Below are 24751 nucleotides of genomic sequence, written 5' to 3'. Positions count from 1 at the left end.
AGTATCCCCCATATGCAAGGAAGACAAAGTAAAAAGGCGACGAGAACGATTAAAATGAACACAAACACACTTATCGGCAGAAAACCGAAAACCCATCTTTGCAGCCCACTCCTCTAACTGCCGCACTGTTAGCTGCAACTGACAGCTCACGGTTGCAACACTGGAGGAGGAACAGAAAACAGCAAAGTCGTCCACAAATAAGGAGCACTGTACTGGACTCCTTACTGAAGACGTTATACTGTTGATGGCTATGGCAAAGAGGGTAACGCTTAAAACACTGCCCTGGGATACACCGTTCTCTTGCTCAAAGCGATCAGACAGTGTGTTACCAACGTGGGTCCGAAAAAACCGCTGAGACAGGAAAGACCGAATGAAAATGGGGAGGCGGCCATGAAAGCCCCATTGATGCAGTTGTGCAAGAATACAGTGTCTCCAAGTAGTATCATATGCCTTACTGATATCAAAGAAGATACCGATACAGTGATGCTGACGGAGGAAAGCCTGCTGAATAGCCGCCTCTAGGAGGGTCAGGTTGTCGACCGTGGACCGAAATTTTCGGAATCCACACTGAAAGCGGCTAAGGAGCTGTCTGGTCTCTAACAGCCAGACCAGACGACGGTTAACCATCCGTTCCAGGGTCATTCCGACACAGCTTGTCAAGGCGATACTACGATAACTACTGTGACATGTGCGGTCCTTTCCTGGTTTGAGAAGAGGGATGAGGATTACCTCCCTCCACGAGGTGCGGAACACTCCTGTCTGCCGTATCAGTGCCTTCAGGGTTCTGGCTTTCAAGTCACCTAGGTGTGGCAGCCATGACAACAGATGTGCAGAACTATAGACCTATATCTCTAATGTCGATCAGTTGTAGAATTTTGGAACACATATTATGTTCGAGTATAATGACTTTTCTGGAGACTAGAAATCTACTCTGTAGGAATCAGCATGGGTTTCGAAAAAGACGATCGTGTGAAACCCAGCTCGCGCTATTCGTCCACGAGACTCAGAGGGCCATAGACACCGGTTCACAGGTAGATGCCGTGTTTCTTGACTTCCGCAAGGCATTCGATACAGTTCCCCACAGTCGTTTAATGAACAAAGTAAGAGCATATGGACTATCAGACCAATTGTGTGATTGGATTGAGGAGTTCCTAGATAACAGAACGCAGCATGTCATTCTCAATGGAGAGAAGTCTTCCGAAGTAAGAGTGATTTCAGGTGTGCCGCAGGGGAGTGTCATAGGACCGTTGCTATTCACAATATACATAAATGACTTGGTGGATGACATCGGAAGTTCACTGAGGCTTTTTGCAGATGATGCTGTGGTGTATCGAGAGGTTGTAACAATGGAAAATTGTACTGAAATGCAGGAGGATCTGCAGCGAATTGACACATGGTGCAGGGAATGGCAATTGAATCTCAATGTAGACAAGTGTAATGTGCTGCGAATACAAAAAAAGATAGATCCCTTATCATTTAGCTACAAAATAGCAGGTCAGCAACTGGAAGCAGTTAATTCCATAAATTATCTGGGGTACGCATTAGGAGTGATTTAAAATGGAATGAGCATATAAAGTTGATCGTCGGTAAAGCAGATGCCAGACTGAGATTCATTGGAAGAATCATAAGGAAATGCAATCCGAAAACAAAGGAAGTAGGTTACAGTATGCTTCTTCGCCCACTGCTTGAATACTGCTCAGCAGTGTGGGATCCGTACCAGATAGGGTTGATAGAAGAGATAGAGAAGATCCAACGGAGAACAGCGCGCTTCGTTACAGGATCATTTAGTAATCGCGAAAGCGTTACGGAGATGATAGATAAACTCCAGTGGAAGACTCTGCAGGAGAGACGCTCAGTAGCTCGGTACGGGCTTCTGTTAATGTTTCGAGAACATACCTTCACCGAAGAGTCAAGTAGTATATTGCTCCCTCCTACGTATATCTCGCGAAGAGACCATGAGGATAAAATCAGAGAGATTAGAGCCCACATAGATGCATACCGACAATCCTTCTTCCCACGAACAATACGAGACTGGAATAGAAGGGAGAACCAATAGAGGTACTCGGGGTACCCTCCGCCACACACCATCAGGTGGCTTGCGGAGTATGGGTGTAGATGTAGATGTAGATGTAGATGTAGATTAAAACATTCAAGGAGGATTTCCTTTGACTTCGCAGCATGGAGTACCGGATGCGGTCGTAACCTGGTGCAGTGTCAGAAGTCTCAGTAAGTGCCGATTCAAGTTCCCACATGGAGAAAGGGGAGTTGTAGGCCTCAGAACTGTTCGACCGAAAGTCCAAGTTCGCTCTTTCGACAGTCGCATGGTAGCGATGAAACGCTGGATCCTGGGTTGCAGTGCCAGTACTTTGTGCAAAATGCTCTGCCAGTGTCTGAGCAATGGCTCTGGGTGTCAGTTGGAAGCATTCCTGGTTCAGGACTGCAGCTATTGGTAAACGGCTGCGTTTACCGGAAATCCTCCAGATGGCTTCCCATACTTTTGTGGAATAAGTGGAATGGTTGATGGAATCCAGGGACTCCTGCCATGACCTTTTCTTGCTCTCTTTAATCACACAGCGTGCCCTGGCTCTCGCGATTCGAAAGACGGTAAGATTGACCGCTGTTGGGTGGCATTTAAATCGACGAAGAGCCGCACGCCTGTCCCGGATGGCTGAACGGCACTCTTCTGTCCACCAAGGCACAAGGCGCCACTTAAGAGGGCCAGAAGACTGTGGTATGGACAGGTCAGCAGCATGATGGATCACAAGTGTGATGTGATCCACCCATTCCTGTACGCTGTTGTGGCATTCAAAGACAGCCGACTGAGTGAACAGTGGCCAGTTAGCTCTGCCAATCATCCACGATGGCGGCCTCTGCTCCAGCAATACACCATCCAGAAGATGAATGCAGATGGGGAAGTGATCGCTGGAATGAAGGTCGCCAATGACCTCCCAGTGAACAGAGTTGGTGAGGGTTGGAGAGCAGAAAGATAGGTCAATGGCTGAGAATGACCCAGTAGCAGTAGAGAAATGAGCCGGAGTACCTGTGTTGAGGATGCACAACACTTGAGATGTTAGGAGGCTCTCCAAAATTCGACCTCGAGCGCAAAGAGAAGTGGAGCCCCCACAGGACATGATGGGCATTGAAGTCCCCAAGGAGGAGAAATGGGCGAGGGAGTTGGTCGATAAGATCTGTGAGAGCCTCTAAGTTCACTGCATCCAGAGGGGGTAAATAAAGGGAGCAAACGGTAAGCCTCCGACGTGAATGAATTTCAACTGCAACTGCTTGCAGGTCAGTATCCAGGGGAAGAGCAGAGGAGTGGTGGTCATTATTGACAAACACGGCAACTCTGCCTTTGGCCCTTTCTCCAGTCAGGTCATCTTTGCGATATGATGCCCCTTAGTACAGGAGCATCAGATGGTTTTAAATGTGTTTCCTGTAAACACAAGCATAGGGGGGCGTTGTCGTGCTAGGAGGTTCAGTGCCTCCACATGTGCCCGGAGTCCATTCATGTTCCACTGTATAATGGGAGCCAGATATCAGGGTGGGAGTACCTTCATTCTCACTTTCTGTCGGGGAGGAGAGCCCACTACAGGTCGAGGCTCCGTTTTGGGGCGAGATGATTGCCCCAGTCTGACATCAAGCTCCATCGCCTCTGAAGAGGAGTCGAGAGAGACGTCAGAGAGAATGACATCAACGACTGTATAACTTCAGTCTCCTTCAGTGGGCGAGTCTGTACGTTTGGCTTTGGTTTAGATTTTCTGGCCTGAGGTGGCATTGGAGCCAAAACCTCAGAAGCAGTAGGGGCTGTAGCAGCGCTGGGCAGTGCACAAGACTGGACCCGGGAAGGGGCAGGAAGCTCCATGATGTCAGCTACCACGGCCTGGTCAGAAGGCCGGGGGGGAGCAGCAGGCTTCACAGGAACGGCAGCAGCACACGTACATTGACAAACACAGGTGCTAGTGCTGACAGTAGCAACCTCCATTTGTGTAGCGGCATCGGTTTTCAAGACTGGCTGTTTCAGAACGGAAGAAAAGGAGGCAGCGAACGTGGGCGGCTGCATGGACGTAGATTTTCTTTGCCTCACCATACGGGATGCGTTTAGTGGTTTTAAGTTCCTGGATCTTCCGTTCCTCAAGGAAAACTGCATTCCCTACTCCACACAGGGTGATCCCCAGAGCAGTTGACACACTTGGGAGGAGAGGAGCAACCAACTCCCTCATGGGCAGTTTTACCACATTTCCCACAAGTGGCTTCCCCTTTACAGCCGAGAGTAGTGTGTCCAAAGTGTTGGAATTTAAAACACCGCATGGGGTTGGGGTAATAAGGCCGTACACTGAGACGTAGGAAACCTGCCTTCACATGCTCTGGCAATTTGGTGCTGTTAAACGTAAGGATAAATGAGTCAGATTTCATGAGAGCACCATCCACCCGTTTCATAACGTGTTGCACATCGACAATTCCTTCCTGGGACCATTCTGACTTCAGTTCATCTTGGGGAATGTCAATGAGATCTCTGCAAGTCACAACACCCTTGCTGTAGTTCAAGGTGTTGTGAAATTCAGTCTCTTTCGCAAACTCCCCAAGAAATTGTGCCTTCTGAAGGTTCTGGACTTGCTGGAAGCTAGATGTTCCAACCAGCAAGGTGCCATTTCGCAAGCGCTTTACAGACTTTAACGTGCCAGCAATACCTTCTAAGCCCTTCTGTATATAAAATGGCGAAACTTTTTCGAAACTCCCATCTTTTCTTTTAATTATGAGAAACACATTCTGCGAAGCAGCATGCGTTCTGTTACTACTAACTGTATCAGGAGGACTGGCTACACGAGCCCTCTTGTTAGATTGGGTGTGAGAACCTACCAGCGGCCCATCCTTTCCGCTGGGAGGAGGAGAAGAAAAGTTCGAGGGTTCCATCTCGGTCCCACGAGCAGCTAGGGAACTAGAAGTCCACCTAGACAGAGCCCCGCGTGCCTAGGTAAGCCTTATACAACTGAGGTGCGGCAGGTTCCCCAGAGGTTGCCCGCTAACGACTGTCCCACCTCAACAGCCATGCATCTCATCAGCGCGCAGCACACCTTGAGATTGAGGGGTTGTTTATAGAGGTTTATTCCATCCTCGCGATACAGGCGGTCAAGCCAAGATCCCCATTCCCTGAGACACACAACATTCCATCGCCGCTCCGCACGGTGGTCGCTGAAGTATGTCCAGAGCTTACGGTGACAGGGGACTGGCGGCGCTTACCAGTCCCCAGCTCAGGAACCCCGGAGTCGCCAAGCCCGTACCCAGCAAATGAATGCTGAGCCCCTGGGGGCCTGGTCTGAAAATAAAACACAGTCTAATAAAATGTGACACACAGTGATCTGTATATTACAAGCACCACACATTGGAAGTTTCTCTCACCAGAGCAAGAAGCCATGCATTATAGGGCTGTAGCCTATGCAAAGGGGAATAAAGAGGACCTCATCCCACCGACATGGCTGGAAGAAAGTACGCCATTGCCTTGTTGTGGGCTTTACAAGACACAACTTATTGTCTGTCACTTCCAGCCACTCATCTGCCCATAGACAAAAGACACTGTATCTCAACAGCGAGGCAATGGCATGCAGTGCGACGGCACACAAAACTAACTGAGAATCACGACACACCTCGAGGCTTCATGGAAACATATTTATAGTCACCTTCACAATGATGACTGTACTCAGTCATGCACCTCTTCATCCGAAGCAAATCATCTGCTGGTCCACATGTTGCCAAGGTTGTTACAACTACAGTAGAAAATTTCACTGGGAAAGGCCTCGCACATTCTTCATACAGTTATAGATCTCTCTCCCCCATGTGATTTCCATATTTTTGTAACCCTGATGAAAGACACCCTCGGTTGCCGATTTGCTTCAGAGAAAGAGGAATCATTTTGGGAGCTCCATACACAATATGTTGCCACAGTCTTCCCACTACAGAAAAAGACCTTTAAAACAGTAACGAAACTAGTAAACTGAGTTCCCTGTAAATATCTGTTTAAACAGTTTGGAACTCCTGCTGCACCACGTGAGTACCTCTACCAATCTGTTATGCACATCAAGAAGAGTAACTCATGAACAGCAGAATTCTTGATTACGGAACAGAAGCCACCTAAACTTACATTTACCAAGAGTAAACAAATACAAAACAGCATTTTCTAGAAGGGAATAAAATTTACAATAAACTGCCCAAGAAGATTAAAGTGGCAACTAAAATCCAAATATTTAAAACATAAGTTAAGGCATACCTCTTAAATAATTTATACTATAAAATCAAGGGTTATTTGGATAACACAGAGGTGGGACTGGTGAGTGATATTAACTTATAATACATAACTGTCATTCTGCTATAAATTGCAATGGTTCAGTGGCATTACTGTAAAATCATATGCCGAGGCTCTGTGATGGAATATTCTATCCTCTTTCCAGTCTCTTGAGCTCAACATCAACTAATTATGATGAAGCATTGACTCAGATTTTTCAGACTGGCCAGGGGACAACATGAAGAATTCAGCAGAATGGTGTGGTGATACATCTGAACAGTGTAGAAGTATTTTTCAATAATGTAACGTTACGGAATGTTTGAATTAGTTTTTTTATGTTGCAGTTTACAATTAAGATGAAGTCTGATATTATTTTACAAATAATTTACTAGTGAATAAACAACTGACCAAATAACTAAGCTACTCCACGGAAAAGGTCAACAGATTGGGTGATCCTGCAGTTGTCTAAAAAACTGTCCATATCTGAGTTACATCCAGTCCCAGACCAAAAATATATCTTGTTCATATGCAGTACTCACTGAAACATGATTTACTATTTTATAAAGGCTATACAAATATTTGCTGCTCTTATACACACTTAAGTGACTGCAGACAATGCATACATCTGCTACTGCCACTCCACACTGGTGTGCAAACCTTAACAAAGAAAATAACTTTTGCATGATGTGTCTCAGTGAAACTTGAACTGAACACAGAAAGAACTGCTAAAGTACAGTACAGAATGTAACTGGAAGAAATATGCAATAAGATAAATAGAAATGACGCTTTTATTTGAAGACAATAATTACACACAATCCTTGAACGTCCACTGGGAATTTCAGACACTGCAAAAGGCAGGACACAGTTTTCAGCAAGATGTGTGATCACCTTGGATGGCAATGCATGCTCTGTAATGAGCTCCTATACTAGCAACATGGTTGGTAATGAGTTCTTGTGGTAGGGCACTCCATTCCTCCACCAGAGCATTTGACAACTGTTGGATAGTCATTGATGTTTGTGGACATGTGGTAATATGTCCCCCCAATCCGTTCCCATATGCTCAATGGGATTTAAGTTGGAGAAATTGGCAGGCCAGCCAGTTTGCTAAATATCCTCTCATTCCAAGACCACCTCTACCCGCAGTGTTCGATAAAAATGAAGTCACAGCTGAATGTGCTCCTGAAAAGACACGCACGGGAAAGATGTACAGTTTCACAATAATGTTGACCAATGACTGTACCATGTTCAAAGATTTGGAGATCATATGTCCATGTAACACTGTCTCCTCACACTACAACACCTGGACCATCAAAACTATCATGTTCAACAATGCCGGATGTACTCTCATATGGCAAGAGGCTGCAATACGTAAAGCACCCAGGAACATTGTCGAACACAATCATTTAGATGGCCCAGGTGTAATAGTGTGGGGAGGCATAATATTGCATGGACACACTGACCTCCAAATCTCTGAACACAGTACACCTATCACTCAGTATTATTATGACAATGTACTCCCCTTCCCTATGTGTGTCTTCTCTGGGATGTGGCTCCACTCAGCAGTGCAGGTGGAGGAGCCTTTGGCACGAGAATATTCAGCGCATGAACTGGTCTGCCCAATCCCCCAACTTAAATCGCATCAAACATGTGTGGGATTCAGTGGGGAGACGTAGTGCTGCACACTAAACAAGAATTCCTTACGAAACTTGAGGCCAGCATGGGAGCACATTGAAAAATATGCATTGACATCCAAGATGATAACACACCCTACGAATCATGTCTTGTCTTCTGTAACATCCAGGGGACTAACATGAATTGAGGTGACTAAAATATAATTGTTGTCTTTGCATAAAAGTGACATTTCTGTTTGTCAGACTGCATATTTCTTTCAGTTACCTTCTCTACTATATTGTAGCAATTATTTCTAAGTATTATCCAAGTTTCATTGAGCTGTGCTACTAGGCAGTGACACATCAAGCAAAAGTTACTTTCATTCTTAAGTTTTGCACACCCTAGTACAATAAGTGGCATAACAATATTTATTAGCTGCTAAATTTTGTATGGGGCCATGTCTATTCCAACACCCACAATTTGAAGCATAGATGAGTATGTACCCTCTGTTGCACCAGGGATGGGGAAATACACAAATCCAAGTGCTAAGCAACATTTGTTCCAGTGACAAAGTCAATCAAGAAATCAAATACTGGATGCTGATATAACAATATTTTCCATTTTTAAAACTTATGTTACAGACAAGAAGAAGAACTTTTGTACCTCTGATGCTTCGCCAAACTGAGTTTCAGTGATACACTAACACTGTGTATCATCCTAAAAACAAAAAGATGAGAATGAATCCACTCACCATTTCATTGCAGATTTCACATCATTCACTCCAGTTAACAAGTATCTGTGCACAAAACCCAGGAGACTGCACCCATAGATGTTCTGTTCTTTTATCTGCAAAAACAACTGTTATGAGTTATTCTGCATCATTATCACAAAATGATGACATCAGTACCTTTCAACAATTTCACATCACTAATGGTTACTAAAAAATTAGTAAATAGTTCATAGAGCAGGTACAAAACAGCAAGGCCTCAGTTACAAGTTTGTTTTAGTTGTTTGTCTGTATTAACTGCTTCCTCACTGCAAATAGATTAGTGCTTTTTTTTTAAAAAAAAAAAAAAAAAGGAATAAGACTATCAATGATTCAAAGTAATAAAATGGTGCCCCATTATGATAAAGCTATTTCCACTAATACAACATAAAACAGTTTTGTTTTTGCCTGCTTCATTCATAACTACCCTGAAAAGTCCGTTCCTTCTTCTAATGTAAAATTTCAGTCAAAGTCACCTGTTGTGATGCCAAAAAGCAGAGAGCGACAGGATGACCTGCTTATGTAGTGATACCAATTGGATCCAAATCAAATGTATATGTTATGAATTAGAATGTATCACATGACTGCTCTGTGAAACATAAAATGCAAGATGGAAATTAAACACACGTATACATACAGTCTGCACTTTAAAATGTGCAAAAGGAAAATTCAGGAATGTAATTACAATAACATCATATGCTCCAACAGAGGAAGCGGAAGAACGAATAAAAGAATAGTTTTATGAAGACCTTGAAAAAACATGTAGTAAAGTACAAAACTACAACCTACTGCTTGTTATGGGAGACTTTAATGCACATGTTGGGCAAAATGAATGTGGAAAAGTATCAGGGAGATACACACTACATGAAGAAAGTGAGGACAGACACTATAACACTGTACATGAATATCTGTTGACATAAATTTAAATTATTTCCTTTTTCGTATTATGTATCTAAAACTTCTTAATCTATTGCACTAGATATTGGATTGTACTATATTTTAATGTATTAATAAATCAATGTTGTTATGTAACATCTATTTAAAATTGTGTACTAATGTATTTAGTTGGTGCACAAGTTCATAAGGTTTTTCCATAAGTTTAATAAAAACAACAGATGCAGAGACTTTAGTCATCAATAATATATTTCCCTTTACTATTTACAACAGCCTGCAAATGCTGAAGTGACTTTGCGATACTGAAACTTTAGAGATCACATAGTTTTGAGGTGAAGAACTCGTTGATCCATGTTTTGGAGTGCATTTTCATCCACAAAGGCAGTTCCTTGGAGGTTGTTCAATGGAGAGTGGAAAAGGTGAGAATCTGAGGGTGCAAGATCACGTGAATGGGGTGGGTGTAGAATGACTTCTCAGCCCAACTCCTGTTTATCATTTTTTTGTCAGTCTAGTAGAATGCAGTTGGGCATTGTCATGGAATAGCATCACTTCACACAGTTTTCCTGGTCGTAGTTCTTGGATTGCATCTGCAAGATGTCTCAGTTGTTGGCAATAAATGTCAGCAGTGATGGTTACACCGCAGGGAAGTAATTTTCAGTACATCACACCATCACTGTTTTACCAGATGCATAGCATTGTCTTCTTTGTTGGTGCACAGGTCTTTGTACAGGAAGTTGCTGCTTTGTCTGGGCCCAAATCATTTTTTTTTTCCTTTTCCTTATGTTAGCATAAAGACATCATTTCTCATCACCAGTAACTGTACAGGATAGGAATGGTTGGTGTTGTTCATCTGCCAACCAATGATGAGCAAGCACAGATACACATTAGGCCACCCACTGATTTTTGCAATTCTGGCTTAGAACATGCTGTATCCATACACCCAATTTTTGAACCTTCCCCACTGCATGCAAACATCACACAATGAAGGAATATTACAGTTCATCAAATATGTCAGTTCTTGAGAACACTGATGTGGATCATTGTGGATTAATGTGTTTAAACAATTTTCAACAAACCCCAAAGACCTTCCTGGATGTGGAGAGTCATTAATGTCATAACAATCTTCCTTAAAACAAGAAAACCATTTTCTTTCCATGCTCTGTCAAATGGCATTTATCCCCATAAATGGCACAAATGTTTCTGGCCACCTCCACTGCTGTCACACCTCTACTTGGCACTCCATTTTGTAGCATCAACAGCTCCACTCACTATCTCCAAATGGCAAAACAACAATATGTAAACTCAAATACAAACAGTGAACTACAAATAAAAAATGACAATCTATAAATAAACCAACAGCAACAGGAATATCAATATGCAAAACAAAAATGCTACAAACTTATGCACCAACCTAATACCAAGACAGCTACATCCCATGTAAAAGATATGATGAATATATGCTTAATAAATAAATAAAAAATAAAAGTGGTGAAGGAAGCAGCAGAAGAAACAACTGGCATAAGAAGAAGGGAAAGAAACAAATGATTTGATGATGAATGCAGACTAGCAACAGAATATAAAAATGCAGCAAGACAGAATGCTACAGATGGAGAGAAGAAGAAATGACAAGGTGTATAAGGAATTCAGGTATAATGTTCATAGGATATGTCTGTTATTAATGCAATTAACCCCTAGTGAGGTAATCTGCAAACCCTGATTTACAGAGGATGTGCTTCATGAGAAAACCCAGACTGTGACTGAAGGCCTACGTAATTCAATTTGGATCAGATGATCAAAAAGTACATTCTGTGGACTTAATGTGCAAAAAATAGATGTCTATGATGCAGTATTATATTTCATTGCAGGAAATACTGGCAGAATTGAAGTGCTGAAGAGAGCTGGTGTAAATCCAGGCATGTTCACTGCAAAAACATTTTCCACCATTGATCAGAGGGGAATCATCAAAGCTGACACAGCACTGTCAAGTCTACAAATACATCACTGACTCCACTTCCTGCATTGTTGGTCTTCTTGCTTCTCTTTCATCTTCTTTTGCCTGTATTTGCTTTTCCTGTTCTTGTGGCTATCATGATACCAGGTCTGAGTTGGTATTGAGCTTATCTTCAAAGTATTTTGCCCATCACTGCAATATTTTTTGTTCATTTTTGATTATCTTATCATTTCTATTTTTACATGGATTTTGCATTGGTTGAAAATTTTTTCTCATCTTTCCAATTGCATAATTGAATTTTCTTGCTTCATTCTGATCCTTTAGTTCTTTTATCTCTAGAAATTTTGCTTTCAGCTATTCTGTTTTCTTTTTCAGACATAAAATAACCATGCACCTGTTGAAGATGGGATAGTATCAGAACATACAAAATTTGGTTGTCACGCAATAATAAACATAATATGAGAAAATGAAAGCATGCCTGAGAACTGGAAAAGTGGAATAATATGTCCTATAAATAAAAAAGGAAAAAAGTTAGACTGTGAAAAATACAGAGACCTAACTTTATTGAATACACCTACAAAATGTTTTCCAGGATGCTGAATGAAAGGATAACGAAGTGAGCTGAAAAGATCCTCTGAGCATACCAAAGTGGTTTCCCGTCAAATAGGGGCATTTATTACCAACTGTTTGTTATTAGACAAATAATTGAGAAATTTTGTGACTATGACATAGATCTCCACTTCCTGTTTGTTGATTTTAAACAAGCTTTTGATAGTATTAACGGGTCAACACTGTCTAACATACTAAAAGAACTGGGCATCTATGACAAGCTAAGGAGGTTTGTTAGTTGAGTTAATAATGAAGGACATAAAGACAAACGTAAAAGTGTGCAAGGGCTTTACCTTTACAGATGGATTTAAACAGGTTGATGATCTCTCTGTAGTCCTGTTCACTTTAGCACTACAAAGTCCGATACAAAAGATTAACACGAGAGGAACAATAATGATGAAATCCAGTCACATATGTGCATATGCAAATGATATTGCAATTGTGGCAAGGATGTAAACACCCTTTAAAAAAAATTATGAAACAGTGGAATCAGAAGGAGCAAAAAGTTGACTTACAGTAAATGAAAACAAGCTCAAATAAATGGTAATGTCCAATTCTAAGGGAAGAAGAACACCACATGAGCTGAAGGCCTCTAATAAATGTTTTAAAGCTGTCAGCTGCTTCCATTATTTAGGTGTCCTCTTAACCAGCAATAATAATATAAGACAATGTATTAAAAAAGGATACAATCAGGAAACAGAGCCTGTTATGCAAACTTACAGGCATTCAAGAATTCTCTAGTTGCAAGATCAACCAAGTTAAGTGCATACTATTCCCTTGTGCAACCTAAGGCTGAAAAGGAGTGACACAGAATGGAACCTCGGCATAACCTGAACAGAAATCTATAACAAACACCAAATCAAATACTGGCAGGTGGATACCATTGGAAAAATTCAGATAAAAGCCAAAAAGCTTACTTCTCCCTGAACACCAAGAAATGTTTAACGATGTGTCATCATGTCATTCCCAATCAAAGCATGAAACGATTTATGTTTGAGCATGGCCCTTATATCAAATGCATCTAGAACGAATAAACCTTTGTCAAAGAAGCAGTTGTCAATGAGGAGAAAAGGAAATGCCAAACCTCACTATAACTGAGTTCTTTCAGTTCTTACAGACACCACCTACATACAAGGTTTCCCAGGAAGAATGGTCAGTTTTAAGGGATACAGCAGAAATGATCACTCAAAGCATAAAAGTCTGGTAAACATGGGCTCTAAAATGCATACCTTAAGAGCTCTGAGCACTTGTTCAGTAAAAAGAGATGTTTTTCACAGTAGTCAAGATAGACGACTGCTCATAGGTTTCAAGGTGTGCAGTTTAGAGTCCATGTTTACAAGACATTTTTTCGTGTTTGTGCACATACAATAACTTTTCAAAACATGGAAAGCAAAGAGCTTATAACAGAAGAGACCTGTTTCACAGTATCAAAGGTGATGAAATGCTCATAGCTCTTTAAGGGGAATATCATGGATTTGGGTTCAAACAATCAATTTTCAAAAAAATCTTAAACTACTTAGTTTAATCAATGTTGTGCATAAATTTTATCTTGATAGCAGCATTAGAAATGTCTTCAAAAAATTAAAATGGTTAACTCCACACTCCAAGTCCCCCCCACCTCTTCAGACATTTGCAAAATGGTAATAGGAACTACTAGAGAAGGAAAGTTGCTACTCAACATATAGCGGAAGTTGCACTTGCATGAGTGTGTGTGTGTGTGTGTGTGTGTGTGTGTGTGTTTGTGTGTGTGTCTACTGCTGACAAAGGCCTTAATGGCCGAAAGCTATGATTGTGTGAATCTTTTTATTGTGCCTATCGCGGCTCAGCATCTCCGCTATATCGTGAGCAGCAACTTTCCTTCTCTTGTATTGTTAATAGGAACTACTCTTCCTTCAAAGTTGTAGTAGATAATAAACCACACAATGCTCCTAAAGGAGAAGGAAGGCTACATGCTTCATGGTGGAAAACCCCTACAAGAAAAATGCAGGCTTACTCTTTCAAGAAGTATTTGGGAAAATACAAATAATTTAGAGACTATTTCATGGGATGGACAAGCAATTTATTTTCATAATCTATCCACAGGCAAAACACAAAGACATTATCTTTTCCCCAAAGATGCCTGATTTAAGAACCACACATGGAATGAAGAATATATTCATGTATGCACGCTCTACCAGAACCTGTTATGAATGCAATTAACCCCCACTGAGGTAATCTGCAAACCCTGATTTACATAGGATGTGCTTTATGAGAAAACCCAGGCTGTGACTGAAGGTCTACGTAATTTAATTTGGATCAGAGGTTCAAAAAGTACATTCTGTGGGCTTAATGCACAAAAAATAGATTTCTATGATGCAGTGTTATATTTCATTGCAGGAAATACTGGCAGAATTGAAGTGCGGAAGAGAGCTGGTGTAAATCCAGGCATGTTTACTGCAAAAACAGTTCCCACCATCAATCAGAGGGGGATCAACAAAGCTGACACAACACTGTCCAGTCTACAAATACAGCTCACAGAGATTAGAATGGAGGAGAACAGAAGCCTGGAGGATTAAGAGCATAAGTATAGAGGACTTTAAAATATGGAAAACATATTAAATGTTGAATTATTTGAACTACATCTTTAAACTGCAATTTTTCTCGAGTTTACATTTTTTGCACTATTAGAAGGCATTTAGCAAGAAGTATATCTACATCTACATCCATACTCCGCAAGCCACCTGACGGTGTGTGGCGGAGGGTACCTTAAGTACCTCTGTCGTTTCTCCCTTCTATTCCAGTCTCGTATTGTTCGTGGAAAGAAAGATTGTCGATATGCCTCTGTGTGGGCTCTAATCTCTCTGACTTTATCCTCATGGTCTCTTTGCGAGATATACGTAGGAGGGAGCAATATACTGCTTAACTTCTCGGTGAAGTTATGTTCTTGAAATTTCAACAAAAGCCCGCAGCAAGCTACTTAGCGTCTCTCTTGCAGAGTCTTCCACTGTAGTTTATCTATCATCTCTGTAATGCTTTCGCGATTACTAAATGATCCTGTAACCAAGCACACTGCTATCCGTTGGATCTTCTCTCTCTCTTCTATCAACCCTATCTGGTACGGATCCCACACTGCTGAGCAGTATTCAAGCAGTGGGCGAACAAGTGTACTATAACCTACTTCTTTTGTTTTCGGATTGCATTTTCTTAGGATTCTTCCAATGAATCTGTCTGGCATCTGCTTTACCGACGATCAACTTTATATGATCATTCCATTTTAAATCACTCCTAAAGTGTACTCCCAGATAATTTATGGAATTAACTGCTTCCAGTTGCTGACCTGATATATTGTAGCTAAATGATAAGGGATCTTTCTTCCTATGTATTCGCAGCACATTACACTTGTCTACATTGAGATTCAACTGCCATTCCCTGCACAATGCGTCAATTCATTGCAGATCCTCCCGCATTTCAGTACAATTTTCCATTGTTACAACCTCTAGATATAGTACAGCATCATCCGTAAAAAGCCTCAGTGAACTTCCAATGTTATATCAGTGTGAGTGCACACACTCATGCAACCGCACGTGCTCATACCTGTGCGCACCCCTCATGTAGTTTCTTGACAGCACAAACAAACCGCTATTAGCTGACACTGTGCACGTAGACAATAATAATGACTAATACTAACATTGGGTCACTAATACTACATACACTGAAGAGCCAGAGAAACTGGTACACCTGCTTCATATCATGCAGGGCTCCTGTGAGTATGCAGAAGTGCCACATGACCTGGCATGGACTCGACTAATGTCTAAAGTAGTGCTGGATGGAACTGACCCCATGAATCATGCAAGGCTGTTCACAAATCCATAAGAGCATGAGGGAGTGCAGATCTCTTCTGAACAGCACTTTGCAAGACATCCCAGATATGCTCAATAATTTTGATGTCTGAGGATTTTGGTGGAAAGCGGAAGTGTTCAAACTCAGAAATGTGTTCCTGGAGCCACTCTGTTGCAATTCTGAAAGTGTGGGGTGTCGCATTGTCCTGCTGGAATTTCCCAAGTCCGGCGGAATGCACAATGAACATGAATGGATGCAAATCAAGGGTCCAATATCACTTCAACTTCACATACCCCATGCCATTACAGAGCCTCCACTAGCTTGAACAGTCCCCTGCTGACCTGCAGAGTCCATGGATTCATGAGGTTGTCTCTATACCCGTACTCGTCCATCCGCTCAATACAATTTGAAATGAGACTCGTCTGACTAGGCAACATGTTTCCTGTCATCAACAGTTCAATGTTGGTGTTGGCCGAGTCAAGGCATAAAGCTTCATGCCATGCAGTCATTAAGGGTACACAAGTGGGTCTTCAGCTCCAAAAGCCCATATCAATGATGTTTTGTTGAATGGTTTGTACGCTGATGCTTGTTGATGGCCCAGGATTGAAATCTGCAGTAATTTGCGGAAGGGTTGCATTTGTGCCACATTGAATGATTGTCTTCAGTCATTGTTGGTCCCATTCTTGCAGGATCTTTTTCCGGTCACAGTGATGTCAGAGATTTGATGTTTTACCAGATTCCTGATAGTCAGTGCACACACGTGAAATGGCTGTATGGGAAAATCCCCACTTCATTGCTACTTCGGGGATGCTGTGTCCCATGGCCCGTGCACAGACTATAACACCATGTTCAATCTCACTTAAATCTTGATAACCTACCATTGTAGCAGCAGTAACTCATCTAACAACCATGCCAGACATTTGGTGTCTTATATAGGTGTTGCCCAATGCAGCGCTGTATTCTGCCTGTTTACATGTATCTGTATTTGAATGCACATGGTTATACCGGTTCCTTTGGCACTTCAGTGTAGAAGTAAGTGTACCAGTAGGCATAACAACATACTCAAAGATTTCTGGATGGAAAATATTCACACACAACAGACATAACTTTTACAAAATGAAGTCCACTTAGGCCATATGAAATCAATGTGACATGGGCATCCCAGACTTATTATGCAGAGGTTCGGTAACACTTTTAGAATTGCTAACAGGCAAAGTAGCAGAACACATTTAGCAGTAATCTGTCATGGATGTGTGACTATTAGCATTCTGACGTGATAATATTTGGCACCAACAGTAGTGCTGACTCTACTTTCATCTCTGCCCCCCCCCCCCCCCCCCCACACACACACACACACACACACTTTTTGACAACCCTAACACTTTGTGTTAGATGCATTCCAAAAAGAAAGTGATTGATCCATTTACAGGATTATTCACTAGTATAGATGATGTGGAAACTAAAGGAAAAGATGGAAGGCTAGGTTTGAGTGCACGTCAAGCCAGTGCAGATGTAGTCGAATGGCAGTCACCAAACAGTTAACACACCAAGGAAGAAAGGCTAACTTTGTGCACGCAAAATTATGGAAAAGCTTGGAGGGGGGGATGTTGTTGTATCAAGGGCACATGAAGCAGACATAATGCGTGCACAAAGTTAGCCTTTCTTCCTTGGTGTGTTAACTGTTTGGGCTATTTAACTGAAAAATTCAGCTCTGTGTCTCATTTTACTGCTTTCTGGTGGAGTAACATTTCTTTTCGTAAAAGCCTGGATCAGGATTTGGTTCTAAATTAGTTTATTATTCACTAAGTGTGAGAAATTTTACAGCAAGTTTACACAAATTCCACAATTATAATTAATTTTTTGCAATTTTACTATTCTTGAGTCAAAAAGACAATTTCTGTTTCTAACAGTATCAATAAAAATATTTTTTCAGGTGACACTCAATACAACTTAGGAAAGGTATGACACAGTGTTGTATGGTAAATTTGTATTTATTCAGGAGAGTTTCAGTCCTTGACCATCATCCAAAAAGAAAGAAAAACAATGAAGCCTTCACAAGCCATACGTCATGCAACATCAGAATAACATCCTTATTACAGTCACAATTACTGTGCACAACAGAATAACAAAGCTTCACAACAAGATGATGTGGCCCATTCAGGGGAAAAGCCATGCTGCATGATGTGTGATGTACATTTGAAGGCTTTATTGCTTTTCTTTTCTTCTGGTTGATGATCAAGGGCTGAAACTGGTCACAATAAATTTAGATTTACTATACAGTGCTGTGCCATGCATTTACTAAAAAAGAATCCAGAAACTTGAAGTAATTTTACGTACTGTATTTTATGTGTTACATGTATGACTCTTTTATGTGCTATTTCTATGAGCTTTTTACCAGCATTGTTATTGTAATATTAATAATCACATTTGGAGCAAAGTTACAAATTGCACCACTAAAATAATAATTGGTTGCAGTAGAATGTGTTATAGTGAAGACATGGTTTCATTATTATTCAAAAATGCTTATTGGCATTTTCAACTATGAAATGAAAACATAGATTGCTACTAACCGTAAAGATGACATGTCGTGTTGCAGGCAGACACAATAAAACAACACTTACACATTATATTTTGACCAAAGCCTTCTTGAGGTAAGGAAATACCCATGTATTCATTCACATACACAAGCACAACTCACACACACGGCTACCATCTGGCCGGCCGCGGTGGTCTAGCGGTTCTAGGCGCTCAGTCCGGAACTGCGCGACTGCTACGGTCGCAGGTTCGAATCCTGCCTCGGGCATGGATGTGTGTGACGTCCTTAGGTTAGTTAGGTTTAAGTAGTTCTAAGTTCTAGGGGACTGATGACCACAGATGTTAAGTCCCATAGTGCTCAGAGCCATTTGAACCATTTTTTGCTACCATCTGTGGCAGCTTGGACCAGAATGCCGAGTTTTATTGGAGTTTTCTCATTCAAGTAAGCCATTGTTCTTTACAGACTGTCCCCATTTATTGTCAATTGAAAAAAGATTGTTAAAACCCTACTGACATATTGATTTTTTTTATGAATCACATGTTAATGAAAATGCATGGTCACCTAAGAATGTCAACCATTAGAATTAGCGCAATTTATGCAGGTTTGCTGTATTACCAGAATTAACCACTCAATGCTCAAGCTCTTCTGTATTCATAAGAATAATAAACATTACATTTTTTTAAATGACAATAAACGGAATCATGTTGTATCTTTTTATTTCAAACTCTACTAAATGAAGTTTGACAACTTATGCAAAATCTAGGAATTACTTTCATAGTTACAGCAATTATTGCCGTCTCAATGAAACTGGTAATTACAGTTTTAAGCAAACATAATACATTAGTATTACAATCATATCTTCATGATTGGATGTTTTAATGGCAAATTTATAAATACAAGAGCATTGTACCCCCATTAATTTTATTTTTTAATTGCAAAATTCAATTTTCTTCTCTACTTTCCAAATTATTTTTATTTACATTATATGAAAATTATTGATAAATATAATGTCATCAAAACTCTTAAGCTGTTCTAGGGCAATTGTTTTGTTATGGGAGTCCATTTAAAGAAGTCTCAACAGTTTATAAACAAAAAAATTATGGAGAGTTACACAAATCTAAATTCTTGTTACTTATTCTGTTCATTCTTCTTCATTCTTGATCTATAATTAATTTATAATAATTTCACATAGAACAAGGTGTAATTAGATGGATGACAAACACTAACTTCACTTAACGAAGGTTTACTCAGCACTTGCACGTACAACAGCACGGAGCGAACTGCCTCTGGCCAGAACACATATAGTATATATGCAGCTACGGAACGTTCCAGTACAATGATTCTTGACATCTGTGGATACATCTAGAACATACTCGAACCGAATATAGAAATTCAAATCGTGAAGTCCAGGTGAGGTCTGAACTTACGACCCTTCATGGAACAGTTTAGTATTATAACCATCACACCTTGGTGCTACTTGACTTCTTCATCGACATTGCTCCCTCCTTAAGTGAACAGCATCTCTGTGTTACATCCTCCTAGTCCGGGAACGAGTCATCAGTCCTGCATATTCCAACTCCCAATGACCAATTCTCATCCTGGCGGTGATCTCAGAACTTATTTTGCTGTTACACTCTTCATCACCTTTCCACTTGTTGCTTGTCATTGGAGCTTCGAATTTACCCCGGGTTGCAGGATCCTTTAAGGGCTTCATTCGAAGGACATGGACCATATCTCTGATCTTTCGTCATCTTGTGTCATGGTCGAAATCTTCAACTTCATGAGTAACATCAGACAACTGTCTTACAACCTTATATGGTCTAAAGTAGCACCTGAGGAGCTTCTCAGAGAGACCAACTTTCCAAACAGGAGTGAAGATCCAGACGAGGTCACCAGGCTGGTAGACAACAGGGTGGTAGCTCACGTCATACCTTCAGTGATCGTTTTCTTGAGCCTGCAGTGAGCGGAGTTGAGCTAACTGCCGAGCTTCCTCAGCTCTGGTTAACACCTGGCCGATGTAGTCATCGTCCACGTCATCAGGATGTAATGGAAACAAAATGTCCATCATTGTAGTCGCCTCATGGCCATGCACCAGGAAAAATGGTGTAAATCCTGTGGTATCTTGTTTGGCGGTGTTGTAAGCAAACATCACAAAAGGTAGCACCTCATCCCAGTTGCTCTGTTCAACATTGACGAACATTGGTAGCATGTCGGCCAAGGTCTCATTAAGGCGTTCAGTAAGCCCGTTACTTTGTGGATGGTAGGCAGTCATCACGTGATGAGTAATGTTGCACCGATGGTTTATCTCTGTCACAAGATTCGATTGAAAAACTTTCCCTCAATCCCTAATTAACGACCTTGGGGCACCGTGTTTTAATACAATGTCGTCCACGATGAATTTGGCTACCTCAGATGTTTCAGCTGTTTTCACAGATTTTGTAATGGCACAGCATGTCAGATAATCAGTGCAAACAATAATCCATCTATTGCCACTAGCAGACGTTGGAAATCATCTGAGGAGAACAATCCCAACATGCTGGAAAGGCGTTTCGGTTGGTGGAATTGGTATCAGTCGGCCAGGTGGTTTCTGAGGAACTGCCTTTCTCCTCTGGCACTCTCAACAGTGCGACACATAGTGATGGACACTCCTAAATAAACCTGGCCAGAAAAATCTCTTGCGGATTCTATCGTATGTCTTAGTAAATCCTAAATGTCCGGCCTCAGGTGTGTCATGGAATTTCTGTAGAACATTTAAGCGCATGTGTTTAGGAATCACTAGTAGCCACCTCTTTCCAAACGGATCATAGTTTTTCTTGCAAAGTAATCCATTAACTAATCCTTTCGCATCCTCTGACCGATTTAAGGCAAGCATAATTTGAGATATCTTGGCATCGTCCTTCTGCTCAGCAGAGAGATCCTGGAGTGCAGCAAGACAGTCACTATCTTCATCAGAGTCTTGATGGTCTTGCACAGGGTTTCCTGAGAGACAAGTCAGCATCTTGGTGTTTTCTTGTACTTTTGTACACTATGGTAATGTCATACTCTTGAAGATGTAGTGCCCACCAGGCGAGTCGTCCTGTTGGATCCTTAAGACCTGTCAACCAACAAAGTGAATGACGGTCTGCAACAACTGTGAATGGCCTTCCATAGAGATACTGTCTAGACTTGCACATGGCCCAGATCACAACAAGAAATTCTCTTTCTGTAGTTGACTAGTTTCTCTCAGCTTTAGTAAGTGTCCTAGAAGCATAGGCTATAACCATCTCTTTTCCATCTGAAATTTGCACCAGAACAGCACCGATCCTAGAACCGCTGGCATCTGTATGTAGTTCTGGAGGTCCTCTCTCATCATATGGACGAAGTACAGGGACAGTCATCAGAGTTTTTCGCAGCACATCAAAAGAATCTTGTTGAGCACCACCCTACATAAATTTAGCATCAGCTTTTAACAACTCTTGGAGTGGCCCGGCTTTAATATAAAAGTCTTTGATAAAACGACGGTAATAAGAACATAATCCGAGGAAGCTTCTCGCATCTCTAATACTTTTAGGAATAGGAAATTCCGTTATAGATCTCATCATTTCTGGGTCTGGCTGCACACCTTCGTTTTACACAAGGTGTCATAGTATTTTGATTTCTTTCGCTCCAAAGAGACACTTTATTCGATTAAGTTTCATTCCACATTGTTGGAGACACTGAAGAACCACCCTGAGTCTTCTTATATGTTCATCAAATGTCTCTGAGAACACTATAATGTCATCTAAATAACAAAGACACATCGTCCACTTCAGGTGATGTAGAAGATTATCCAGCATCCATTCAAAAGTTGCTGGTGCATTACACAAACCAAACGGCATTACCTTACGCTCATACAGGCCATCAGGGGTGATGAATGTAGTTTTCTTATGATCAGCCTCATCTACTGCGATTTGCCAGTATCCCGAGTACATGTCCATGGTTGAGAAAAACTTAGCCCCCTTCAGACAATCTAGTGTATCGTCAATTTGTGGAAGAGGGTAACGTCCTTTTTAGTTATCTTATTAAGCTTCCTGTGATCAACACAAAAGCGCCAACTGCCAACCTTCTTCCTGACAAGGACCACTGGTGATGAACATGGGCTCTGCGAAGGCTGAATGATGTCATTCTTCATCATTTTCTCTACCTCATCGCAAATTATTCGACGTCCCATTGCTTACACAAGGTATGCTCTCTGGCTTATGGGTTGATGGTCTCCAGTGCTAATCTGGTGCTTCACCGTCAATTTGTCTAATTTGCTCTTCACCTGTGGATTGAAGCAATCAGAGAACTCTTGAAGAATGGCAAGTAGCTTCTTGTGTTGTTCCTTAGAGATCTGGTGATAGCCGAGCTAGAAGTTCTTGTCTCGTAGTGGTAGTGCTAATTTCGCCCACAGACTTGGCATGGGAGGTTTCTATGATGCTCAGCTGTTCTTCAATTAATGGCTCAGCATTTGCTATGCACATGCGTCTTGGACGGATCTGCAGTTCTCGGTGACAGTTAACTATCCACAATTCACCGAATCCATTCTTAAATGAGACGACAAAGGCTGGGATGACCAAGTTATTCTCCAGTGGTATGCTTCTCTTACATTCAACTACAAGATCCATGGGTTGATGCATGGCATGACACGTGACAGTTATCCTTCTAGCACTGACTGCAGGAATGATCACTTCATCCAGTACACATAGTTTGCACACACTCGGATGCACATCTTCCTGTCCACAGTATCTCATCTCATCTAGCATAATCTTTGAGCAATCACGATCTATATAATTGGCTGAAAAGCTTTCAAAAAGTCACATCTGAGAATGACGTCATGACTACACTCTTGTAAGACGATGTATTCTAAGGGCTGTGTATGGCCACTTATACCCACACGAATGACACATCTTCCTGTAGGGTTTACATATTTCCCATTAGCCACCTTCAGCAGAGATGTTTTGTCAACAAATATGGTTTTCTGCAACTGGTGACTGTACTTCTCTGAAATGACTGAACATGATGCTCCAAAGTTTACAAGAGCTTGGGCTGGTTAGCCATCCATGAGGATATCGACATAGTTTCCTATCAGTTTTGTAGTGATTGAGGGTGGAGGATTTTTCTCTTCAGCGGCCTTACCTCCAAGGAAGGTCACACCATCTAGTTTTCTAGGTTTCGGTGACCAGGTTACAGCTGGAGCTTCTAAATGGTGATGGAGACCTTGATAGGCATGTTGGGAAGCGTCCTCTCCAGCGGCTAGCTTCCAGCGATGGTGACCTACATCGTCCTGCACCCACATCTTCTTGTTCATCTTCTTTGTTCCGGAGTTGGCATCGGCTAAGATCAGTCTGCTGTCTTCTGGCACAGGTGTCATCAAATATCTGCCGCCTTTCTCGACATTAGTGCACCACATGTCCCGGTCGCCCACAGTGGAAACATACTGGTTGGTTATCCTCGGTCCTCCAGATGTCAGTCTTTCTTGGTACCCAAACAGGTTCCTCATGTGGGCATTGTAGGAATGTAACTCCACCTGGGTCTCTACTTTTTCACCGTTTAAAAGGGAAATGGAGGACGAGAGATTGGGTTCAATGTCTCTTCCACTTCCTCCCTTATGACCTCTTGAAGCGTCTCTGTTTTTTTGCTTGCTGCGCAATCTAAGTGACTTCTGAACTTCCTCTCTCACTATCTGATGAACACTCATGAAATCAGTTGCTTCCTCCATCACAGACATCAATATGACGTTTGGCAGCCATTCAACTCAATATACTGGCACCATTTTATGAAGTCGTCTGCTGTCGAAACCTCCTTCAGGAGTAGGGCTTGATACATGTCCTCAGCAACACCCTTCATGAGATGTGCAACCTTGTCTTCCTCAGTCATTCTAGGATCCTTTATTTTACACAGCTCCAAGACATCTTGAATGTAGGATGGACACTGTGCCCTGCACACTGTGCCTTGCACTTCTGTCATTTTATGTCGCCAAAATACTTGCGCAGTTCCAGCTGGAATACTTCCCAGCTTGTGAACTTCTCCTCATTGTTCTCATACCATTGCTTGCAGTGCCCTCCAAGTCGAACAATACGTTAGCCAAACACACGGTGTCATTCCATTTTTTAAATTTGGCTATACGCTCATATACCTTCAGCCACTTGTTTGGATCTTGGCCATCGTCACCAGAGAACCCGGAAGGATGTCTCATGCAGTGGAACACAGTTGCTTATAAAAGATTACACTTTACCAGCTTACTCATGCAGAAATATTACAGGAAAAGGATGAGTTGTAACACACATT

General features: G+C 41.6%; 1 protein-coding gene across 2 annotated transcripts in view; it reads right to left on the bottom strand.

The window, feature by feature from the left end:
• LOC126259882 (gamma-tubulin complex component 4) overlaps positions 1-24751 on the bottom strand; it is a 173634-nt gene that overhangs the window by 103117 nt on the left and 45766 nt on the right. For both annotated transcript variants that reach the window (XM_049956952.1, XM_049956953.1), the window contains exon 4: positions 8640-8734. In XM_049956952.1, coding sequence (XP_049812909.1) covers positions 8640-8734 — 95 coding nt within the window. The remainder of the gene's footprint in view (positions 1-8639; positions 8735-24751) is intronic.

Source organism: Schistocerca nitens, chromosome 5 (assembly GCF_023898315.1).
Source record: "Schistocerca nitens isolate TAMUIC-IGC-003100 chromosome 5, iqSchNite1.1, whole genome shotgun sequence".
Taxonomy (NCBI): Eukaryota; Metazoa; Arthropoda; class Insecta; order Orthoptera; family Acrididae; genus Schistocerca; species Schistocerca nitens.
Note: the sequence above shows the minus strand (reverse complement) of the source record. Positions and strands in the feature narration are given on the sequence as shown.